This window comes from Mesoplodon bidens (assembly GCF_964165515.1).
Source record: "Mesoplodon bidens genome assembly, chromosome: 16".
Classification (NCBI taxonomy): domain Eukaryota; kingdom Metazoa; phylum Chordata; class Mammalia; order Artiodactyla; family Ziphiidae; genus Mesoplodon; species Mesoplodon bidens.
The window spans coordinates 50,231,667-50,250,336 of record NC_138173.1 but is presented as its reverse complement, the minus strand read 5'-3'; the positions used below and the strand labels follow the sequence as shown (position 1 = coordinate 50,250,336).

Sequence of the window (18,670 nt, the reverse complement as noted above, 5' to 3'; positions counted from 1 at the left end):
TGAACGCCACTTGTATATTTGAATAAAGAAAAACCTAAGGACTAAGAATGAACTTAAAAGAAAAAAGTCAGTTCATACTGCAGAATATCATGTCATGTATGATAATAATATAATGTGTGTAATACAATATGTGTAATAGTATACACATGTGTTTTTAAATAGAGTCTTACATTATTTTTATAATCTGCCTTCTTACATTTTTCTATATGGAAAGAGCCTTCTTTGCATGTTAACTAACATTGCTGTGTATAATAAATGATCTTTAAAGTCAATATTTTAGATCTGATAAATTATTCAGTGTTCTATTGATGGACATTTTGGCTCTTTACTATCTTTTCACCATTAAAACAAATGCTGTGATGTGAATTGTGTGTCTTTATGTATTTGTCCATTTCTTTCCATAGGATTTCTGAGAGTGACATTGCTGGGTCAAAGGAAAAGTATAATATTGCTAAACTATAGAAGATTTGTACTTATTTACATTACCGCCAGGAGTATATGAGGTTGTCATTTTCTAAATGCTTACTGATAGTTTTTAATCATCAATCTCCTAAACTTTAATATATCATGAAGTTGACTGCTTGTTTTAATTTGTATTTTTTGTCACTAGTAAGTTTGAACATATTTTCATGTACATTTTTCCATTTCTTTGATCAATTTTTAATAGTTTGTTTATATTCCCTACTTCCCCTTCTAAAAGGACCATTCTCCATGTTGACCTGCAAGTATTCAATATATACAAAAACATCTACCCTTTTTATGTGTGTTGCTATAATTTTTTCCAGTTTGTTCCTTTGTTTAGTAAGTATTTTCTTTACTGGTCTGACTTTGTCACACAGCCTTTCAGGAGATTCTTTCACTTTATTAACATAGATTTTAAAATAGGCAAACCATTTTACAAAGTGATTTTTTATTACATATGTGTGAAATTTGGGTACATTTAAATATGTTTATAATAGCTTAATTCTTGAATCTAATTTTGGTTTTCACTGATATTACTTAAATAGTAACATTATTTCTCTTTATGCCAACTGCTCTCTACTTAGGTTACAGTGAAAAAGCTGCTATTTCATGATTATAAATTCACAAAGAGAAAGTTGCACTGGTTTGTGAGATGATGTACACCTCCCAGTTAGTAAGTGAATTGAATGTTAGGAAAATGTTGTTCACAATAGCATGAACTTGAGCGTCTTGTCTCCTTTGTGGAAGGTGATCCCCAGAGGCCAGGTGGCTGCTTTGTGTGTGAAGTTGGTCATGTGTTAGACCATGGAGAGTGATGAGCTGAAGTGGACAGGGCATGTCTGTTTGATGCAGACAACTGCCATACAGCTCAGTTGATAGTTATCAAGCAGGAATGTGGGCCATACCATATGATTATTCAAGAAAAAAGCAAGAAATCTGAATTTCCATTAAAAAATTTAGAGGAACAGATATGTTGTGAGTAAAACAAAGTACTTCTACAGACTGCATAGGGGCTCATGGTCATCAGGTAGGAGCCTTCGCTTTATATTTTTTTGAGGCAGAACTGCTTTATGTGAACAGTGTCCCCCAGAGCTGTGTAGAGTATAGCCATGTGTGGTGGCCCTAGAAATGCTTCTATACCACAATGATGGAATGATTTTCCCAGAGAGTAGCTAATGTCCCCCCTCCTCTATTCCCTTGGGGTGTATGGGCTTGCATGCACACGTCTGTGCATAGGTGTGTGCCTGTGTGTATGAGCCTAATGATTGGCTCTTATGGTGAGAAGACACTAAATGCCACATAATCTCTGTCTACTGTCTCCTTAGTTTCCTCTTTTGCTACAATCCTTTTTGAAATACGTTGCTCTCAGAATACTGTGAGTAAAAATAAAAAGAATAAAGAGGAAGAAACAGGTTTCGGCAATATCAAGTTCAGGATCCCTGAAGATGAAATTGGAGACTTAGTGATTACAAAGTAATTAGAAGAAGTATCTATTGACAAGAATTCTTGACAGATGTGTGCTTCTCATTTCATCACATCAGGAAGCACATGAGGCAGCTTGTCCCATTTTTGGTGATACTCAGTTTGATCCCTTGGTTAATGTGGATTCTGCCAAATCTCTTCATCATAAAGGGAACTTCCCCCTTTGGAATTAGTAAGTAATCTCTTGGGTGATATTTTTTCCCAATAAGCTTTCACCTAATGGTATTAGGATGGTGATGATTCCTGCCTGAATTAAATTATCGTATTAATGATAGCAGAATGATCCATCTAATTATGTGGCCACAGTCATTCAAATGCAGATTGCAGGATATTCTACAAGACAGCTGGCCTGGACTCTAAAAATCTCAATGTCAAGAAAGACAAAAAATAATTGGGGAAGTGTTCTGAATTAAAGGGATTAAAGAAACAAACCAAATGCAATGCACAGTCCTTGATTGGTGTCTGGATAGATGGAAAGACATTTTTGGGATGGCTGATGAAGTATGAACATAAACACCATAAAATATTATTTTACCCATGATAAATTTTCTGACATCTGACAATGGTATTGTGATTATTTAAGAAAATGTCCTTATTCTCAGAAGGTGCATGCAGAAGAATTTCATGTGAAGTATTGTGGTGTCTGTAACTTACTTATAAGTAGTCTTCCAAATATGAGTGTGCTATTTCTGTATCTTTCTATCTGTAGATCTGTGTGTAGATAGACAGAGACATAGATGTAGATGTTGATATATAGATAGGGAGAGAAAGCAAGGGAAATTGTGATTTTTTTAAAATAATGAGGTTAATTTTGACAGGACTTGTTCTTATTGACATAAGCACCATGATAGGTGTTTATAATAATTATTTTAAACTATAAATGCTTACAACTCTGGTGTTCTAAAGCCTCTTCTAAAATTTGGAGTTTTTAAAATTCAGTTTTCCCAACTTATTGAAAATCAGACATCGATTCATTTCCCTTCTTTAAAGCCCTCCATTTTTTTTTCAGGAATCAATTTCTCAATATTTAAAAAAATAAAGATATATTCATTAGGGTCTTCTTGCTTATCTTATAGTCAATATTTTTTCCTTAAGCTGTGATTTTTTCCCCTTTCACTTTGAAGGTCTTTATTTTTAATAAATACAAAATGAAAGCAGAAAATAAGTTTTTCTACCTCTTTCATCTAGTATTACATTATATCTTAATAATTGGACTGAACAATTTCATCTTGTTATTTTTGCTCTAAAAAAAAAAGTTCCCCATAAACCTTAGGAAAATTTAGCCTTCTTCACATTTCTTTGTGACTAACCTATTTTTCTCCTGAATGTATCCTTTTGTACATGTTGCTTAAAATGTTTGAATTCATCAGAGGACTTCCTATGAAACCTTATTGAATTCTAATAGAATATCATTAGTTTCTTTTCCCATTGGGATTATGTAAGTAGATTCTTATTTTGAAAATATCCTCTTAATTCCTCTTCTAACTTAGAAATGTTGGCTGCAAAGCCAAACCTGTATCCTTCCAAACTTAAAAAAAAATCCATTGTTGAAGTCTTGGATTTTACTTCTAGGGTCACAGTTTCTGTATATTCTACTCTTATAAACACCATGGTAACATCATAGTTTCCATATTCTCAGCAAATTCTTTCTTGTATCCAAGTTAAGTATTGAGTGGCTCTTTTTGCTATTGTCTGAAAGACAGATTGTCAATAAGATAGGCCAAGATTTATCAGACATACAAGGACAAAGAGTTCAGCATCCCCCAGTCCTGTGCAGACACCTGTGCCCGTACTAGTCCTCTCTTTGGGATATCCCTCTCCAACTGGCAAACTCCTGCTCCAACTGGCAACTCATCTTACCACCTATTTCTTAGCTCTTCCAGGATAAATTTGATCTCCTCCCTCTCTACCCCTAAGCACTTGGTAGCATGCACATAAAATGCAACTTAAAATCCACAGCACCTTAAAGGGCTGTCAGTGAACAAATCTAGGATAAGTTGAGCACAGATTACAGTAACAGATGATAATACACTGAATAAAATCTGCGATTCCCTACTGATATAAACAAACAAGCAGAGAACTAAATGAAGGAGAAGGGAAAGCTCTTCCTAACACTAGAACACCCCCTAATAAATGGAGAAGAATGATGGAGTTATAAAATCACCTTTGATAACCATCAGAAGAATAGTTGATTTAGGCAAGGATCACCAGTGGATGCCAAAACCAGTGTGTGGAAGTTTGAAGAACAGGATATGATATAGTTTCACTATATCTCCTCAAAAAAAAAAAAAACTTATAGAGGGAAAAATAGTGACTTTATAGTATAGAAACCTGACCGACACCACCTTAGTCAAGGGATCAAAGTTAATATCACCAGTAATGCATCCAAATTCATCAAGTGCCTCTTGACCTGCACGAGAAAAGGACATAACATCAATTCATACATAATCCCCAAAATGTGAGATCAGTCAGCCAAATAGATATTCTGTAAATAACTGATCTTCCAAAATGTCAAGCTCATGAAAGAGGAACTGTTCCAGATTAAAGGAGACTGAAGAAATAGTTCAACTTAATGCAATGCATAGTCTTGGATGGGAGTCTAGTCTAGGAAAATAGTAGATATAAGGGACATTATTGGGATAATTGAATATGGACTGGGGGTTAGAAAATAGTATTGGATCATATCAGTATGGCTGATGTTATAAGACAATGTCCTTGTTTTTGGAAATACATACTGTACACTGAAATTTAGAGGTAAAAGAGTGTAATGTCTACAACTTATACTCAAATGGTTCAGAAAAATAGTATATGCATACATTTATATACACATGCATAAGTGTAGGTATCTATATACACATCTATGTCTGTAAACATGCATACATACAGTTTTGCCACTTTTTTGAGAGTGACCAAACACTATTTACAGTTTTCCAGTAGTGCATATGGAGTTTGCTTTTGGCTTCTGAGGCTTGGAGGGAGTGAAGGAGAATTGTGGTTAGTGAGCAGGGGCAAACTGCTCTCAAACTCTTTGTGTCTGTCTGTCAGTCCAGCCTCTTCACTTTAGCGCATCCTTTAAAGTCTAGTTTTGCTCATTTGGATGGCGTACCGAGACTTTCTAATTACATAGGTATTCTTGCTGTGTTACTTCAAAGGCCCCTTGTCCAGGACACGATTTGTCTTCAAAGACAGTGAGGAGAGTGGCCCATTTGCAGGAAATTGCATGGTTTGGGGGTGATGTTTTTTCTTTGAACTTGTCAATTGGAGTAAAGAGTCCTGGCTTTTTGCTGTGTGCCCTAACAGTTAAAGACTTTCCGTTTATAATTTTGAAGATTTCTCTTTAACCTCTGCCAGAAGAAACCTGTAACTCAGTTTCCCCCATTATCCTTTTTGTGGTGTCAACAGTTTGACTCTGAAGTGTTTTTGTGGATGACATCCTAATTTTGTTGGTTTATGAGACTTAATATAGCCCTAGTTATGTTAGGAAAGCGTTAGTATAGTACTCTTAGTGGCTAATCACCAAAAGGAATTTTGATTATTTTGCTGTAGCTAAAAACAGAGCACAGGGGCAGTGAGCAAATTACAAGGGTACAGTCTAATTTGAAAGAAAGTTCTCACAGTTTTAATCATGGTACAATGCATTTTTTCCCTAGGTGCTGTACATATATCTCTTAATGAGGAAATTAAAAGCATGGCTGTTGAAATCAGAAGTCAGAACTGGATTTAAATTTGTCACTAGCAAACTGTATGACTTTGGAAAGGTTTCTTAAACTCTCTGATCTGTTTATTCACTTTTGATAAACAAATTATGAGTAATAAATATTACTTAGAATGTTTCCCCAAGTTCATTTTCTTTTCTTTCCCCACCCCCATTTTGACTTTTCTCTTTTTCATTTCTTCTTGTTCTGAATAGACATAACTTCTTAGAGCAAGAATGGTTAAGCAGCTAGATTTCAAACTGTGTCTAAGGTATTGATTGCTGCGAAGTTAGCAAACTGACAAAGCATGTTAAAATGAACTGTTGATAAATATCAAATACAGACAATTGATTTAAAAATTACTGAGAACTAAATCTTGTGTAGGTCTGAAGATTCGGTAGGGAATCATTCTGATTTTTATTAGCATAAGTAGTATTTTATGCACAGCGACCTACACTGAGTATAATAAAGCTTTCACCTTTTTTTGCATTATAGTGTATTCTGGAATAATTGTTAAAACACATGGAGTCTTTAATCTGGTTAGTTATGGCACGGGTGGTTCTTGAGGGCTGTGTTTATGACACCAAATAAGCCATCCAGTTGGCTTTCCATTTATTGTTTTAAAATTAAAATCGTGAAATAAGCAGGAGTTAGTTTATATTCTATTAATCTTTGAATAGACAGGAAGGGGAGTTTTTCCTATAGGCAGTTGGGTAGGTCAGACGCTATGGGCACTTAAGTTACGGTACTTAGGAAGTATGCAAAACTATTTTGAAGTAGTGTTAGTATAAGAAGTATTTAAGTACTTTATGGAATAAAAATCTGGCTCTGTTTATGAGCAGTTTGCTTTTTTCTATTTAAATAATTGGATTATCTCCTTGTGTAAACATGGGACCATGTGAAAGTGGTGGTTTCACAATCTTCATAAATTTATCTATTTAGATCTGCTCATGTTGGAGTTACCATTAGCACCAATATTCTGTCAACATTTCCCCAGGGTCTTTTAAGTATGTTGTGAAAGTCCAAGCCAACCCTTGGCATGAGTAATCTATACTACACTGCAGTTTCTAGCCACAGCTTAGAGGATCCCATACATTATAACTTTACGCTTACTTTTCCTCTGGCATTAGAACAGTTTTATGGAGTAAATGTTTTTCTCTGTCACGGATTCAAGCAGGTGGCTTATTTTATACAACATAAAATATGAGTCTTCCCTTGTTTCAAAACATCATATATCTTTGGGAAAATGAGCAATCTCAAACCATCTTATATTTTTCTCTGACTTCATCAACTAATTAATGTTAACTGGTGTTAGCAGTTGTAGAAGCTGAAGAGCTTATGATTCTGGTATTTTGCTCATGTTAATAGTTTAGTTTTGGGATGCGGGTGTTCTGACCCTTAATTGTATATATTTCCCTTTTACCTGTCAGAGTTAACATCTAGCATAGGAATATGCATTAAGATTTTTGTGTCAGAGTTTGTAGCGGGGGTGTGGAGGGAAGAGGAATAATTCTTACAGGGCTTGGCTTCGACAGTGAGTGTTAATTATGAGAAATACTTCACCATTTGGGGAATTGTATATGCTAACTTGAGGGCTCATGATTTTAATTTTTTATTAGCGCTTATACATAGCTACTTTATCTTTTCTTGTGTCTTTTTACTTGACGTTGGGTGTTAATGACGTTTTGGAAAACCGTTTCTGGGTCCCATTTAATTCATTCAGATTCTTGTGTTCTACTTCATGTTTAGTTGATCAATACATAGAACTGGCACATCAAAGTGCTCATTTCAACTTTCCTTGAGCTTCTCTCTGTGGTGCTGAACCCTGAGGATCAGGACCTGATGGATCCTGATTTTTAAAAAAAAACACTTAAGTACCTTGCGTTGAATGTAGGATGTGCATTCAGAAGCTCTTTTGGGAAATCTCTGGCTCCTATCACCAGATGTGAGACCTGCATCTGCTTCAGCTGCTTATGTTTTGGGTGAAATATGTTAAAGGGATACTGTTTTGTCTCAAGGTAAAATGTGTGGAACCAAAGTAATTTTTCCTCTGATGATTGCAGTGACTGCTTTGGTACATTCTTTCAATTTCCTCCAGTTCTGGCAGACTCTCTTGAATATTAATGATGATGTGTTAAATTAGAAGGGGAATGGGTTTTATCATGTTCTGGATAGGTTCGTTGTGCCCTCAAACATACTTATGTAAGATTCCATCCACATTTATTTTGCAACCGTATCTTAGCTCATCATCTTTCCTTGACCTGCCCTTATTGAGTATTCTGGGCTTCCCTGAGACATCTTAGTTAATTTATACTTGAAGCATGCATGACACATGCCTCATCCAGACTTTCTGCTTCCTGTGATGTGTAAAAAAAAATGAAATACCCCGTCCAGTTAACCACACTACAGCCATGGTTAATCGTGGTTGTAACTGTACTTCTGAGGTGCCAATCTATAAGGATTATGACTCATGTAGTGCTGGCACTGGCAAGTAATCAGGAACATACAATTGTGGTCCTTTCCCTCATTTTTTCTGAAGATGTTAGCACTTCATGTGTTAAAATAAACCTGTAATCCTACTTAACTTTCTCCCTCCATATTTTAAAATCTAGTAGCTTTGAGTTTTTATACAGTGAGAAACACACTTTGGTAGGAGCAGCAAAATCATCTGATTAAATTCCTTTAATCCTGATGTCATTAAGAATGTTCATCTCTAGAGATGATTTCAATATTTTTGGAGGCTTATAAATCTTTAGAAATACTATTTTCCTAAGGAATACTTCTGAAGATAAGGATATATCCATTCTTTCATTCCTAATTAACATGTTTTAGGTGGATAAACAATGGTATTAATTATCACCTAGTAACATTTTCAGGCAGCCAATTAATATGGGTTTCTCAAAGCTAGTACTTTGAGAAGTTAAAAGTTTTGTAAGCCTTTTTCCTAAAAATATTGGTATCTATTGAAGGACTCATGATAAAAGATAAAGAGATTCTGAGAAAATATGGTTTAATTCTACAGGTTATAAAATTTTGGAATTTTTGGCACATTTGACCTTTATTCTCAAAAGTTTTTCTAGACTAAATTCATGTTATTTTTACCTCCTCTAAAACTTTAATGGACATTTAGACATTTATCTCTGTCAAAGCTTTATTAACATTGTTAATTTTAACATCTATTTTCTAAGGCATAATGATTATAATGGTGAACATCCAGAGTGTTAACATTTGTTGTCTCTGCATCAAAGATCAGATTATTTTATTTTCTATAAATACTTACAATTTAATGTAAAACTAAGGAAAGTATCCTAAGATAGGCATTTCTCACTTTGGTCAAATCTTGTGTGGCTCCTTAATTCACGACCTTGATTGCTTAGTTGAGTTTGAGCTTGGGAGTATACATGATTACACATTTTTTTTCCCCAGTGTTGCCAAGCTGTAGTGGAAGAATCTATGCCCGACTTGATTTGTATAGAATCTGACATGCAAGTTCCCTGTCATTGGTGCCAGGGATAGGGTTTTGGTTTCTAAATATATATCTTGAATTTGGGATTGGGCAGAGATAAATATATTAGCAATTTTATAATAAGATTGATCAATGAAGTTAATAGTAGTTTTTCATTTTTAAAACAGCGGTTGAACTTGTAACATTATTTAACCTGCAAATATGGAGTGAGGCTAAGATGCCAACAGCCCATTGTTCAGTCCCATTATTTTCAGGATTAGAAATCTGTACTCTTTGTCAGGAATGGATGCCTTCACCTAGCAGGAATTTAGATTTCTTCTTGTTTGGCAGGGCCTACTCCAGAAACAGGGGAACACTTTTAAAAAGTATTAGGAGTATATTAGAAACAGATGGGCCTTCAACACCTACATAAATTGTTCTATGGGATAAAATGTGAATAACTGGGTTTGATTTAACAAAGGATCAAACTTAAAATATCAGGATTCATGAAAAACCAAACTTACTTTGCAATTTAAGAGGAATACAAATCAGCTAATTAGAATCAAGAGTAAAGAGTTTTACTTATACTGTTTTTTTCTCCTTATATACTTAGTGATATAAGTAATTGTTACCTGGTTTATGCCTCATGATTTTGTTTTCTATATCTATATATTCCTTTCCCTGTCGGGGAGATATGTGTGGATTTGTGTTTACACCACTGTCTAGCACCTTTTTGAAGATTTTTAATGTTTTATGTGATATATTTCATCTTTAGAATTTTGGGTGGATCTAGATTTAGAAAAGTGTTTTGGTTGGAGTGATGAGGCTCTGGATCTCAGCAGGCTTTAGGGTTGGAAAAGTTGAAGCTTACGGGGAGAGCAAATAAACATGGTCATCAAAGCTGGGAATTAAGATTTGTTTATTCACCTGCACACTTGAATTAAATCTCATAGAAATAGGCAGAGCCATTTGACTTATTAAGATCCTGACAAAATAAATTACTCTAGTCATGCTTAAAGGTCTATTTTTGCCTGGCTTTAGATACAGAGATTGGTGTAGTCACCATATAACGGATGAAGAAGTTCTTGTTGAATTAAGCTATTGATTTACAACATAGAGGTGACTAGGATAGTTGACAGTGGACTACGGTTAATTAAACCAAAAAGTCCATTTGAGGTTTGGGGCACAAAGCTTCAAATTGCCAAAATTACATATGTTCTTGTCCTTCAGTATTGAGGAGCATGGTTGAAGAAGATTGGGGGAAGGGAAGAGAGAGGGCTTAGGTTGGGTGTGGCTCACATCACTTTTGTTTTAAGAGAATTCCTCCAGTGTAGGGTTATAAAGATATCTAAGATATGGACTCAGTTAAGTATTCCCTATTTCATTTTCATTGTCAGTTAAGGTTCAGGTAAATAAAGCAATGCTTTATTGATTTTAAGAATACCTTTTAAAAAATGTAGAGTACAATTTGTTGACTCTGAAACCTTTGTGGTCAGGATGAAAGTTGGCTTCTGATACATAAAACAAAACAAAAAGCCTTTAATTTATGATGATTCTCTTAGCTCTGTAATTCTCTTTTCTCCATACTTCTTACTACAGAGTGTGATTTATAGTGATAAAGAGCTCTTGGTTTAACTTTTGAACTGAAAGTAAGTATAGCTTCAGTTTTACTTTGTGATGACTGTGGTACAGAGAATCTTCTCCTTAAACCATTTTGCTATGTATGTAGATCTTCCAAATTCTCCTTTTACTTATGAAGCTAAGTTTGGGATTTGGATAACCTTGATAGTACCTTTTCATATTTGTAGTTAAGTTGCAGAGCAGAAGGCAGCCAGTGAACTATTCTTAGACGTGCTGCAGAGGACCCTGCAGTGTGGGGCTGCCTTTGATGCAGCTCCAGCCAGCAGCTCCTGCCCTTGCTTTAGTCTCCTGGTTGCTCCTACATAAGGACTTTTTCTTTCACAAGAGAGTCATAAATTGCTTCCCCAAATATCATGCCACAGGGTCTTTGTTCTTAAGGTGGGTTATGTTCATAGGCAGCCCTGAAAATTAAAATGTGTTGGGTTCTCCCCAGTCACCACTTCCTCTGCCAAAGCCATTTCATCCATCATACAGCTGCTGAGTCTTCCTAGTTCTGTTCCTTTCATCCCATGTTCTGCACCCTACCCACCCCACTCTCAGTTTTTACCTCTTCCTTACACAGAAGTTGGTCTGTATCCCAGTTTTTGAAACTTACATACTCACTCCTTACAACCTGCTCAGGACACGAATAACAAAATGTCAGAATAAAACCTCTTCAGTAGGCAGCTGGGGAAATTGTAAATAGTCTAACCTTATTTCCAGTTGGCTATGTGAAAATGCTGTATAAGTCATAATTATTTCATGAGAGTAAGGGATAACAGAAATCCTATGATGAAAATAAAAGCAGAAAAGCTGAGCCAACAATCGAACGTAGAGAAAGGTGCGTGGGGAGTTGGGGTACTATAACTGTCTAAGTGAGAAGTAATAAGGGCCTGACTTATGAGAAGATTAGTGGAAATTACAAGAGTGAGGGGTGGAATTAAATCTTTAGAAGGAGACATTATCATTAATCTAGAAGAGGAAGAAAACTTTCAGTAATGACCCAGCTACAGGAGTTGGGAGGACAAGAGACTGAGAATGAGGTCTTGAGTTGAGGATCTGAAAACCAGTTGTGGTCTTCATAAAAGTAGTGTTGGGGATAATTACATGGGTGGGGATGGTAGCTTGAGGCTGCAGATAAAACTGACACTTCCAAGAAATATGAGTGATATTGGTCTGATTCATTGATATGAGAAGATGCTCACAACTTGATTGAAATTGAGCAAGTTAGCATACTTCATGTAAAGTCTGATCACAGTTATGAAAAATACCAATTACATATTGTAAATATTGTATATGCGTACATATATAAAGGGGTATCTGGAAAGTTTGCCAAAATTTTATTAGGAATTCTGAGGAGGTGATTTTTCATCTGAATTGATTCTTTTTTGCTCCACAATTGCAGGTTTAAGAAAATAAGGTGGTAAATAATAAATTAGTTGGGAAGCATAGATAGGTTTGCAAGCAAGAGAAAGTCTCTAACATAGATTCACTATGTAAATAAAAGCAGTTTTGAACAGTTGATAGAACAAAGTCCTGGAATAAATGAGAAGAAGTAGATCTTAATGCCCAATTCAAAGGGTCATCTTGGCCATGATTTCTGGTTCTGTGTGTCTTGGTTCTTCTTTGGCCCCTTCTCTGAAAGGTTAGACTAAGCCCTTGTTTGGAGATCTCTCTGGAAGAGAGGCTGCAAGAACAAGTCAGGGAGCCCAGGAGAAGTGGGGAGAGCATGTTGTGGAACTGAAACCTATATAGATCTGCCTCAAGTAGTTGTAAATATATTGGATATTAAATCATTATAAATAAGGACTGGTGTGGTATACAGCGTACTTTGTTGTATAGCTGCTAGTCTGAACACTGTCGGCTTGGTATTAATTTTACATGCAATAAAGATTATATGTAGGGCAAATAGGATGTAGTCTCAAAGCAGAAAGTTTCAAAAATTGATGAATTTTCTATTCCTTGTCTTATTTCTTTTGTGGGTTAACTCAATAAAATGAAGTCAGTGTGGCCTTAAGCTTATGACCTTACATGAACTTTTCATACTTTAGAAATTATACTAGGATTTCAGATTGTATCATTTCTGAATTTTATACCAGGGCTAGAAACAGAATTTGTTTTCTTTTAAATTACCATTTTTGTCACTAGCTGTAGTGAACTTCATAATGTTCATATATTTCAGATACTGTTTTTTCTTACATGCTTCTTATCTTTTTAATATTTATATCTTGTTTTGTGCCACAGTTCTTTAAGCCTGTTTTCTAGTTAAGTCCCTCTCCCAGTCTACCATTTAATTTGTCCTTAGAATTTTTTTGTTTTAGAATTTTAATTTATCTAATTTGCCCATTTTATGATATTGCTTCTTCCCATGTGATTTCTAGTCATTTCATCTCTTCAAATACTCTAAAGATACTCATTTTAAAGTCATTTTCAGATGGTTCTGTTATTTCTGATTCTTTAAGTATGAAATCTCTTACTCAGACTGACTCTTCCTCATTGAGGTTTGCTTGCACATGTGATTTGTTCATTTTGATGTTAAGGTGGTTTCATGAAAGTCCCAGGTCTCAGGATTGTAGAAAATTTCTGTAGGGTTGTTTCATGCTTTTTTCTTTGTGGATTTTGCTGGATCTGGGCAAGTGTTTTATGTTAACCTCTTGACTTAGGGACCCCATACTACATTGATGATTTAAACTTGGATACCACACTTGGATGTCTCGTAGATTTGGGGTAGCTTTCTCTTATGTGTTATATTTTTCTCTCCTGTGCTCACGTTCTCTATGCCACAATCCAGGGTTGGAAACCTCTTCTCTGGCCAGCTGGAGTGGGGGCTTCTAGTGTTTTTTCTATGGACACACAAGTCTTTATGACTCCAGTCTCCATAGAGACAAGCATCAGCTCTTTACATGCATATTTCTTTTCTTTTTTATATTGAAGTATAGTTGAGTTATGATAGTGTGTTAGTTTCAAGTTTATAGCAACGTGATTCTACATGCATATTTCTTGGTCTGGACTCAGGACCCTGCACTGAGGTTTGCCTCTGTCTGCTCTAGCATCTCCATGAGCCATTCAGTTTGAGCTTCCAGCCTCAACTCTGTCTCTGGGTTTCCTCTTTGTTTCTAAGTTTGGTTGTGTATTAACCATTTTTTTTTGGAAGGTGGCAGAGGTTATTTTGTTTAGCATTTCTATGTGATTATAGTAAAAGGACAAGAGACACTTGTCTTTTCAGCATGTTGCATTGACCAGAAGTCTGATCATATTCATATTTAAATGTATTTTGTCTTTTTTCTTTTACAGCTAGTTATGTATCAAATCCCATTTGCAAGGGATGCTTGTCTTGTTCAAAGGACAATGGGTGCAGCCGATGTCAACAGAAGTTATTCTTCTTTCTCCGAAGAGAAGGCATGCGCCAGTATGGAGAGTGCCTGCATTCCTGCCCATCCGGGTACTATGGACACCGAGCCCCAGATATGAACAGATGTGCAAGTGAGCAGTCAACTTTTGTCCACCCTATTTTATTGTTTATGCAACTTAGGGGGAGTTAAGTTGAAAATTTTGATTAAGAAAGAGTACAATTTTAATATGCTACAGAAATAGTTTAAGCTTAAACTTAAAAAAAATAAGTGAGGTGGTATAAGTACACTTTTATTTTATCTCTTGTATAGAAGTATATTGTATACACACACTTTTTAAGATTACCTAAGTATTTTTTCATAGCATGTATCTCAAACACAAGCATGGTAGGCAGATCTTTGTAAGGCATACTCACTCAGCACTTATCAAAAAATAAAGGGATTTAAATACCTTTATATTGGGAACATTCTCTTGAGCTTACCACAGTGTCTGTAGCTTCTTTTTCTCTTATACTTGAGTTTGTAATACTTGAATTAGTCTAATCTGTAATTTAATACATGAATTTAAAGCACCACTGCTGATAAAAGGTATAACTAAAATATTTAGTTTACTTCAAAGTATTCTAAGTTTAGCAACCACAAAAAGGTTATTAGGGAATGGCATTCTATACATAGGAATGCAAGTACAATTTTTTACCTTTTAGTCCAAAAAGTCACTTCTCATTATAGAATTATTCTTAACTTCTGGGTAAATGGTAAAAATTGGAGTTTAAAAAAATGAGTAAGATACCAAAGGAATATCCCCCTTTTTAAGGAGCTCAAATTTTAGGGGATAGAAGGAGAAAAAAGGGGAACATGGAATGAAATGACAGATGGGTAAGATGTTTAATCATAATTCAATACACTAAGTACTAGATCAGCAGGCAACTGGTATGTTATGGGAGTGATTTAATTATCTCCAATGAACACACTGTGTGCATGACTATTAAATCAGCTGAGGTCTTTAGGTAAGAAGAGAGTTTGAATTTTATCATCCAAGGACAATGTTATTTTGGAAGAAGGCAGAACTACTAGAGGAAGGTTATATAGAATCTGGGAAGAAGCGACACGTTTGTTAACAATAATGTGTTTGGGAAACAAGAAGTCTCCTTTGGGGATGCTATTGGCATCTTGGCAAGGCAATTTGGCCTGCATTGCTGGACATTTAACATTCTTAGTCCCTTCTCATTAAATCTTCTTCATTCCCCCAAATCACTGTGACAATAAAAAATGTCCCTAAAAATTTCCAGATGCCTCCTAGGGGAGCAGTACCATCCCTGGAGAACCATTGAGTAGTAGCTGCTTAGTGTGAGGTGTGGTTGGAATTGAAGGTGAAAAGGGAGGCTTGAGTGCAAATGATAAAAGTCTTGAGTGCAATGTTAAGAAGTCTGGATATTATCTGAGGGTTCTGAGCAGACAGTGAATTAAAGCAATTGCTTTATTTAAGATAATTCTTGCAGAAGTGCAGGAAATGAATTGGAGAAGGCTCTTGTAACAATTGCAGATGAGTAATTGTGTTCTGATGAAAGGTTTTGGGTAATGAATTCCAGAGACTTTTAAAATAGAATCAATGAGACTTAGTAAGTAACTAATTTCACAGAATAAAGAGAGAATCAAATTTGATACTAAGGTTTCTAGCTAAGGTGACTAGGTGAATAGTTTTGCCATTAGCAAGATAGAGACATATGGATTTAGAGGAGATTTGTATGAACTTCCATTTTATGGAATTGTTTGGATTAATAACTAGAGGGGTACGGCTCCCCCAGAGTCTCAATAGATTATTGGTCATTGTTTTCAAATATGTACCTTATCCTTAAGGTGTATGATTTGGGCTAGCTAGTAATGTGTATCCTCATAGTTTTTGAACCTTCATAGGAGGATGTGTCCATCTTGAAATGGATTCCTCTTCAGATTGCTTTAGACCACCTATGGGGGGGGTGGATTTGAGCCTATGAATATTCTGTGTGTTTTTTATTCCAGACTATCAGTGCACAAGGAAGATAAGAGTATAGATAGCTCCAGGCATTTATTCCAAGTTCTATGCCTAGCACTCTACACAATGTGTATGGACAATAGGGTGACCATATAAGTTATTACTCTACCTGGGACATTGGGGATTGAAAGTGGCTGCTGTTAGTAACTATGCAGGGACATTGGGTGTAAAGAAGGGCTGTCCTGGGCAAACTGGAATGGGTGGTCATTCAGCAATACCTCATAGTCTTATCAACAGGGTCTTCCTTAGAGAGATACCCCAAGGCAGGGCTTAACACAGATATTTTGGTTAAGTTGATCCCTTTTCTCAGAAATGGAGAGGAGAGCAATGACTGTAAATCAGCCTTGGAAAGAGAATCTACATGTGAAAATGGGTTTGCTATGGTTATACTTATCGTAAGTGAATGCAATCGATGTTGCAGTTCACTGACCTAGAAATCATTACTTATCTGGTACAAGTGGGAAGTGCTTATTAACAAGGCTCCTTGAAGCAAAGTGAAAGTGGAAAATTATTTCTTAATTCTCAGTATATGACTTCAGATGATTATGGTTCATTCTTAGTAATATTGGCTCTTTTTCATAGATGCTTGAAATATATTGCATTGTTCTTTGTATTCCATACAGAAGATGACACAGATTTAAATTGGAAAAGCTATCACAAACTTAGAATTTGAAATCATATTGACTTTTTGTTTTAGAAGGTTAATGCTAGACAGTAGAGAAGATTAGACTTCAAGCAACAGTAGCTTTAAAAAATCCTCTAAGTGAAACTTGCTCATCTATTTCCTAATCACTAAAGTAAGATTTCATTGTAAAGAAAAACCTTTCTTCCAAAGGAAGACTTGCTCTATAAAATGTTGGCTGAGGTTGGCTTCTTGGTCCACACAGTGTGGATCTTATAAAATTCAAACATGCTTATTAAAAACCAATTCAATAATCATTTGCAGCATAGTGTGGAAAAAAACATACTACAACACTGAGTTGCCATTGTCTCTGATACTGTTAGGTGAGATTTCTCTCATATTTTCTTTCTCATTCATTGATAAACTCATTTACATGAAAAAGCTTAATTTTAAAAATTGTTATACATATTCCTTGCAGAAAGCTTGGAAAGTACATAGAACTTTAAAAAAATAAAAAGCAAAAACAAAAATAAATACTACTCAGAGATAACAAAAGTCAACATTTCGGCTTCTATTTTTTTTTATAATCACACCTGTATATATACACAATAATATTTATTGCTCAAATTAACATTTAAATTTAGCTAGGAATTATAATTTTCTCTTGATAATTTAAAAATTTTTATTGGGGTATAGTTGATTTACAGTGTTGTGTTACTTTCAGGTGTACAGTAAAGTGATTCAATTATACATATGTATCTATTTTTTCAGATTCTTTTCCCTTATAGGTTATTACAAAATATTGAGTATAGTTCCCTGCGCTATACAGTAGGTCCTTATTGGTTATCTACTTTATGTATTAGCATGTATATGTCCATCCCAAACTCATAATTTATTCCTTCCCACCCTTTTCCCTTTAGTAACCATAAGTTTGTTTTCTATGTCTGTGGGTCTATTTCTGTTTTGTATATAATTTCATTTGTATCTTTTTTTTTTTACATTCCACATATAAGTGATATCATATGATATTTGTCTTTCTCAGTCGGGCTTACTTCACTCAGTATGACCATCTCTAGGTCCATCCATGCAAATGGCATTATTTTGTTCTTTTTTATGGCTGAGTAATATTCTGGCTTCTATTCTTGACATTTTGTTTCCGTGCATATTTATGTCTTTCTTTCCTTACAAATGAGTCATCATTCTGTTTTGTAACTTGTTTTAATTTAATGAATTATGAGCATTTTTTCATGTCATTAATTATGACTGCATGTTTTCTACTGAATGGATATACCATAATAATCTGGCTAATTATTTGTGGAAAATTTGCTTTTAGTTTTCACCACTATAAGCAGTTATATGAAGAATTTCCTTGTGTACAGATTCTTTTGCTTATACACACATGTATAGTTTTACATGTTTTTTCTGATTTATTTTCATAAGATAAGCTTTTAAACATAGCATATTTTTCCAGCTTTACTGAGATATAATTGAGATACAAGCATAAAATATATTTTAAAGACTTTTGATATATATTGCCAAATGGCCTTCTGAGAAAGTCGTACTCGTTCATGTCTTTACTAATAGCAGACATTTTCCCTTGCATCTCACCAACACTGGGTATTAATGGATAAAAAGGATAAAATGGATAAAAAGGATATGGACAAAATGGACAAAAAGGAAAAAATGTTTTTTTGTTTTAATATGCTTTTCTTTGATACAAATTAAGGTAAACATTTATTTTTCTCATGAATATTGGCATTGCAGAATATTTACCAGAATCCTTGGCCTTCTTTTTTCCTCTAATTGCACAACTATTTTCTTAGTAACATAAATAAAAACCTTCAAGTGAAGGATAACACAGAATATGTTCACAGATCATAAATGGAGCGTTCAATGAATTATCATAAAGTGGACACACATATGTTACCACCACTCAAGAAGAAATGTTAACAGTACCCCAAG

At 34.9% G+C, this 18,670-nt stretch overlaps 1 protein-coding gene across 3 annotated transcripts in view; it reads left to right on the top strand.

The window, feature by feature from the left end:
- Positions 1-18,670, top strand: part of RSPO2 (R-spondin 2) — a gene marked incomplete at both ends in the record, with an annotated part of 157,551 nt that overhangs the window by 57,687 nt on the left and 81,194 nt on the right. Inside the window, one exon of one of the 3 annotated variants that reach the window (XM_081258539.1) lies at positions 13,999-14,187. The exons of 1 other annotated variant lie outside the window; for it this stretch is intronic. In XM_081258539.1, coding sequence (XP_081114665.1) covers positions 13,999-14,187 — 189 coding nt within the window. The remainder of the gene's footprint in view (positions 1-13,998; positions 14,188-18,670) is intronic. One more of the 3 variants, XM_081258538.1, reaches the window with a different exon arrangement.